Source organism: Scyliorhinus torazame, chromosome 7 (genome assembly GCF_047496885.1).
Source record: "Scyliorhinus torazame isolate Kashiwa2021f chromosome 7, sScyTor2.1, whole genome shotgun sequence".
Taxonomy (NCBI): domain Eukaryota; kingdom Metazoa; phylum Chordata; class Chondrichthyes; order Carcharhiniformes; family Scyliorhinidae; genus Scyliorhinus; species Scyliorhinus torazame.
The window spans coordinates 163,303,703-163,310,679 of NC_092713.1; the positions used below are offsets into that span (position 1 = coordinate 163,303,703).

Consider the following 6,977-nt stretch of genomic DNA (forward strand, 5'->3'; position numbering starts at 1 on the left):
GCTGGAGAGGTTTCCATCCTTCTTTCCAAAATGGGATACACATTCCGTCCTGGTCATGAAGAAATACCTCCTAAATTCTCCCCTGAATGATATTAAACTTGTGTTCCCTTACCCGAGGCCCACCCACCAGCAGAAGGATTTTCTCCCCAGTCGATCAATTTGACTGCACACCGCATCTGGCCTAATCAGGGCTTTATGTAGCGGCAACAACACTTTGTTCTTGCGATGTCCCAGCCCTCGAGATATGAAGGCTCCTTGACTGTTTTCGTATCTTGACTGTTGTGTTATGCTGCTTCAGATAACACAGGCTGCTACTTGGTGCAGTCTTAACTAAGGGATGCTCCAAACTCTGAAATGAGTTCAACGTGTTTATTGAACTATTAACACAGTTCTCAAATGAGTTTGTCTCTCTGCTAATCTAACTGTAGTAACTCAGTCTAACTGTACCAGCTTGCTCTAAGCCCGTGCTGGGGTGTGATGCTGCTGATCAACCCTGTCTAACTCTCTAGATGTCTTTCTGTGGAAAGAGGCAGGGTGTGAGTGCCTCATCCCTTTTATTGTGTTTATGTCATGCCCCCTTGTGGTGATGCCACCTTTGAGTGTCCTGACTGCCCATTGGTTGTGTCCTATTCTGAGCGTTCATTGGTTGCATGTTTGCATATCATGACATTGACTACTCCATTTTAGTGATGTGTGCACCTGGACTCCTACGTTCACTGTTCCCAGCTTAGTACCATTTACGAAATGGGAAAGTGGTGATCTAGTAGTAATGTCACTGGACTAAAGTTCAAGGCTCTGAACATTCCCTTTCCCCTCCTGAGGGACACTTCATGCTGGGATACAGTTCCATGGAGCCCCACAGCACAATGTGGAGGAGGCCGTGGTTAGTGGTAATGTCACTGGACTAGTAATCCAGAAGCCCAGGCTCTGGTCACAGGTTCAAATACCACCATGGCAGCTGGCGGAATTTAAATTCAATGACTAAATCTGGAATTAAAAGCTCGTCTCAGTAATGGTGACCATCAAACCATTGTCGATTGTCGTAAAAACCCGTCTGATTCACTAATGTCCTTTAGGGAAGGAAATCTGCCATCCTTACCTGGTCTGGCCACTGTAGAATCTCTACAGTGCAGAAGGAGGCCATTCTGCCCATTGAGTCTGCATGATTCTCTGAAAGAACACTATTATACCTATGCCCATTCTCCCGCCCTATCGCCATAACCCCACCTAACCTGCACACCTTAGGACATTGAGGGGAAATTTAGCATGGCCATCCAACTAACCTGCATATCTATGGGAGGAAAACGGAGCACCAGGAGGAAACCCACGCAGACACGGGGAGAACGTTCAAACTCAGTCACCCAAGGTCGGAATTGAACCCGGGTCCCTGGCGCTGTGAGGCAGCAGTGCTTGCCACCGTGTCACCAATGTCCGCCCTCTGAAATAGCCTAACATGTTCAAAGGGCAATTAGAATGGGCAACTAAGTCATTCATTAATACAGATCCTTATACAGATCCTTGTGGGATATCACTGGTCATTTCTTTCAGATTCGAGAATGAAACCATTGTGTTTTTTCTGTCACCAAACCTGTCCCCTAACCAGGTGAAAAATCTGACTCTAATACCATGATGTTTAATTTTAGCTAACAGCCTCTTACTAGTATTGAAAACTTATTGGCCATGTAGACTACATCGTCTATCTACATTAATAACTTCTTCAAAATATTCAATTAGATTCATTAGATGGAGCCTTACTATTATAAACCAATGTTGCTTTCTCCCTAATCAGTTCAGACTTCTCGAGGTGTTCAACCATTAATTATATTCCTCAAAAGTTCGACCAACAGGCCCATAATTCCCTTGGTTGCATCCCTAACCATTACTGAACAAATCAAGCTACATTTGAGATTTTTCCAATTGAAGATACAATCCCTGAATAGAGGGAGATTTGGAAGGTTATGACTAAAGCTTCTGCAATTTCCTCACTGACTTTCTTTAAAGCTCTTAGGTCCTTGGTGGGAGTGGGGGAGTGGGGGGGGGGAGGGGTCCGGCAGCCTTTAGAGTTTTTATTTTTCCAATAATGTTTTCTTGCTGAGTGAATTCCGGCCTTCGATTCATTATTAATTTTCCTGGCATGCCATGTTTTTTCCTTTACAGTATTACCAATCTGTTGTTAAAGGGCCCACATTATCCTTGACTACCATTTACCGTCTCATATCCGTGTAAGACCTTTATGTGTTAGTCTTTAGACCCCTCACACGTTTCTTTACATATTCCCCTTTTGCAGCTCTTCTATTTTTTTGCCTTTCTTCACTGCTCTTTATATCTTGCTCAGTCTCCTGGATTTGCACTATTCTTCCCACATTTTTATGCTCTTGCCTTTAGTTTGTGTAATCTCTCACCTCTTTTATCAACCAAAATATTTAAGTAGAGCTGGTTCTGTACTGAGCTCAGTTATTTTTTTGAACATCTTCCACTGCTCATCTGTAGTTTTACCGGAGAAGACTTTGTTATCATCAGTCTGTCATATTCTTAACCGTACCAAGATCATGAATCTTATTCACGCACCCTTTTGATTTTGGGCATTGCTGGTTGAGATAGCGTGTGTTGCCCATCCCTAATTGCCCTTGAACTTTGTGTTTCGCTCAGCCATTTCAGAGGACAGTTAAGAGTCAACCACATTGCTGTTGGTCTGGAGTCACGTATAGGCCAGACCGGTGAGGGACGGTAGATCTCCTTCCCTGAAGGGACATTAGTGAACCAGATGGGTTTTTATGCCAATTGATATTGGTTTCATTGTCATCATTAAACTTTTAATTCCAGACTTTTTTTACTGAGTTCAGATTTCGATCTGAATTCCCAGAGCATTACCCTGTGTCCCTGGAGTACTGTTCTAGTAAAAATAGTGCCCCCCCCCCCCACCCACCCAAAGTCTGGTTCATTGCTGAATCTAATATTGCCTGCCCTCTTGTTAAATTTATAACACATTGAAAAATATCTTGAGTGGACTCGAGATATCATGGTGGCACAGTGGTTAGCACTGCTACCTCACAGCACCTGGGGCCCGGGTTCAATTCTGGCCTTGAGTGTCTGTGTGGAGTCTGCATGTTCTCTGGGTGCTCCGGTTTCCTCCCACAGCCTAAAGCTGTGCAGATTAGGTGAATGGACCATGCTAAATTGTCCCTCAGTGTCCAAAGATGTCAGAGGTTAGGTTGGAACGAATAAGTGGGCCTAGGTAGGGTGCTCTTTCCGAGGGTGAGTGCAGACTCGATAGGCCGTATGGCCTCCTTCTGCAGTGGAGGGATTCTATCGATTCTATGAACTTGAACTACTCTGCTTTTCCCAATCAATTTAAAATTAAAGTATTCCATTAAAACAACTTTTGCTACAAGCTTCTCTAACCTCTGAATTAAAACATTCTGCCACTTCATTCCTATTATCAGGGGGCCGTTGTGTAATTCCCATTACTGCTTAAAGTTTCTCATCTTCCCCAATCCTAACCTTGAAGTCTCTTGTGATTGCTGTCCCTGACCTTAATCCCCTTTGTTATAATAGTATCATTAATCAATATGATTCCCAACAATTTTCTCCAATTCCGACAATTTTACTCATTTTATGTTTCATAAAATTTACAGTGCAGAAGGAGGCCGTTCGGCCCATTGAGTCTGCACCGGCTCGAATGTGGGAGGAAACCGGAGCACCCGGAGGAAACCCACGCACACACGGAGAGAACGTGCAGACTCCGCACAGACAGTGACCCAAGCCGGGAATCGAACCTGGAACCCTGGAGCAGTGAAGCAATTTTGCTAACCGCCACAGTCCAAAGATGTGCAGGTTAGGTGGATTGGCCATGCTAAATTGCCCTTAGTGTCCAAAATTGCCCTTCGTGTCCAAAATTGCCCTTAGTGTTGGGTAGGGTTACTGGGTTATGGGGATAGGGTGGAGATGTGGGCTTGGGTAGGGTGCTCTTTCAAAAAAAGAGCCGGTGCAGACTCAATGGGCCGAATGGCCTCCTTCTGCACTGTAAATTCTATAAAAATTCTATGATCAACAGGATATTAAACGTCAACTTAATCACTAAGAAAAAGACTTGCATTTAAATAGAGCCATTCATGACCACAGGAGTTCCCAAAACATTTTTCAGCCGATAAACTTTTGCAATGAAGCAGATAGTCATTCTTACAATGTAGGCCCAATTAGTGCACAGAAATCCTCCACGAACAGCAATGTGACAATGACGCGTTTAATGATGTTGGCTTGGGAAATAAATACTGGTTGGACCCTGGGGAAATAACGCAGTGGGATCTTTTTACACCTTGTGTGAGGGTAACGGGGCCTCAGTCGCAAATCTCGTCGGAAATTCTGCACCTTCCTGGACCCTGCACTGGGCTGTCGGCCTGGATTGTGTTCGGGTCTTTGGAGTGGGACTGGAACTGACAAACCTGCTGAGTCACAGGTGAGGGTTGCTACCCTTCTCGTTTACACAGCGGTCTGCAGTTTCAGCTGCTTCTATGGGGCTTTTGGCCGCAGTGGAATTGTATGAACTGCGTATGTCTAGAGGGGACTAAACAGTATTTGTATTCAAAGGTCCCAGAAATACTCAGGCAACTTTTATCAACTGTACAACTAGCAGATCAGTGAGATGCCATTAACATTGATATTTAGACTCCTGTTGAGTGTTAAATACCAAAACAGCAGTATCTAATTGCTTTTCCCCCCAGATTACACAGCTTGATGAAGAGCGCAGAAAGTTATTGCTTTGGATTCTTTCCCGATCTCGTCATCGCTGTCTACAATGCTGTGGAGGACACAGAGTGGAAGAAGCACTTTCCAAAGGAATAGAATTTACTCCTGCCTTCAAAGGATTGATATCGCTCCACTGGCTCTGCTATTGAATTATTAAACAGAATCACATGCTTGCTTCAATGGCATAAAAGAAACAAGGACCATTCATCTCCTTTGGACATCCCAAGGTGCTTAACAGTCAATGATGTACTTTTGAAGTGTATTCAGTGAAGTAACAATTGCGCCACACAAGTGCCAGGCAATGATCATCTCCAACAAGACATAGAACAGAGAACAGTACAGCACAGAACTGATGTGCCTATCCAATAACCGCTTGAAAGTTCCTAAAGTGTCCGACTCCACTATCACAGCAGGCAGTCCATTCCACACCCTAACCACTCTCTGAGTAAAGGACCTACCTCGGACATCCCTCCTATATCTCCCACCCTGAACCTTATAGTTATGCCCCCTTGTAACAGCTACATCCACCCGAGGAAATAGTCTCTGAACATCCACTCTATCTATCCCCCTCATCATCTTATAAACCTCTATTAAGTCATCTCTCATCCTCCTCCGCTCCAAAGAGAAAAGCCCTAGCTCCCTCAACCTTTCCTCATAAGACCTATCCTCCAAACCAGGCAGCATCCTGGTAAATCTCCTTTGCACCCTTTCCAATGCTTCCACATCCTTCCTATAGTGAGGTGACCAGAACTGCACACAATATTCCAAATGTGGTCTCACCAGGGTCACGTACAGTTGCAACATAACCCCGCGGCTCTTAAACTCAAGCCCCCTGTTAATGAACGCTAAAGGACTATAGGCCTTCTTCACAGCTCTATACACTTGAGTGGCAACCTTCGGAGATCTATGGACATGAACTTTGAGATCTCTCTGCTCCTCCACATTCCTCAGAACCCTGCCATTGACCCTGTAATCTGTATTCAAATGTTTCCTCCCAAAATGAATCACCCCACACTTATCAGGGTTAAACTCCATCTGCCATTTTTCGGCCCAGCTCTGCATCCTATCAATGTCTCTTTGCAGCCTACAACAGCCCTCCACCTCATCCACTACTCCACAAATCTTGGTGTCATCAGCAAATTTACTGACCCACCCTTCAGCCCCCTCCTCCAAGTCATTGATAAAAATCACAAATAGCAGAGGACCCAGCACTGATCCCTGTGGTACACTGCTGGTAAATTTAATAATTTAATACCAATCAACCCATTGAGGAAACCAGATATCAGGGATTAGGATTTCAATTCATCTGTCTTCAGTTGTAGTTTCCAATCAAGTTCAAATGGAGCAATGACCATTGAGTCATTGGGCGGACTTTGTTTAAGTGGCCAGTGTCCCGATGGCAGTATGGGAAATGAAAGAGCATCATGCACAGAGGCTGGTCACAACATTCACGTGGAACTCAGCCAATTAGCTTTGCATGGCCAACTGTGTGGCGGAGGGTGGGCTGGTGGTTACTGGCCTGGAAGTTACCTCGTCATTTTGAAGGCCCAGGTGCCATATTTAAACACCAGCAGGACAAGGAGGATTTAGGGAAGGAAATCTGCCGTCCTTACCTGGTCTCACCTATATGTGACTCCAGCGCACAGCAATGTGGTTGACTGTTGTCTGCTCTCAAGGGCACTTAAGGATGAGCAACAAATACTGGCCTTGCCAGAGGGATCCATGTTCTGTGAATTAAATTAAATAAACCTCTTGGGGCACGTTACTTGTGGTGAATGTATTCACCTAATGCATGAACTGCCTGTATAATGATGTGACCTATTGTGACCTATGACCTGGAAGTAGTGATACGAGCTACTTCCAGGTACTGTACTGGAACCCCGGTGGGCTCCGCCCTCACGGGGGCCATATATAGGCCAGCCACCTGTGGGTGGCACTCATTTGTACAGCCGACTCTGGCAGGCGAGTTCATGGTTAATAAAGCCTAATGTTCACTCACTCTCACGGTCTTTCAGTGAATTGATGGTATAACTTTACTCAAATGCCCTAAGGTTGCCTTCAACAGGAAGAGAGCCATAAAAGACAGTGATACACGAGACATGTTGTTACTCAAAGATATCTGCAGCATGGTAGCAAAGTAGTTAGCACGGTTGCTTCACAGCTCCAGGGTCCCAGATTCGATTCCTGGCTTGGGCCGCTGTCTGTGCGGAGTCTGCACGTTCTCCCCGTGT

General features: G+C 45.0%; 1 protein-coding gene across 7 annotated transcripts in view; it reads left to right on the plus strand.

The window, feature by feature from the left end:
- The window catches only part of LOC140426657 (2-5A-dependent ribonuclease-like), a 76,513-nt gene extending 69,769 nt beyond the window's left edge, over positions 1-6,744 (plus strand). For all 7 annotated transcript variants that reach the window (XM_072511747.1, XM_072511746.1, XM_072511749.1 and 4 more), the window contains one exon: positions 4,722-6,744. In XM_072511747.1, coding sequence (XP_072367848.1) covers positions 4,722-4,842 — 121 coding nt within the window. In that variant the 3' untranslated portion in view covers positions 4,843-6,744. The remainder of the gene's footprint in view (positions 1-4,721) is intronic.
- The last annotated feature ends 233 nt before the right edge of the window (positions 6,745-6,977 follow it).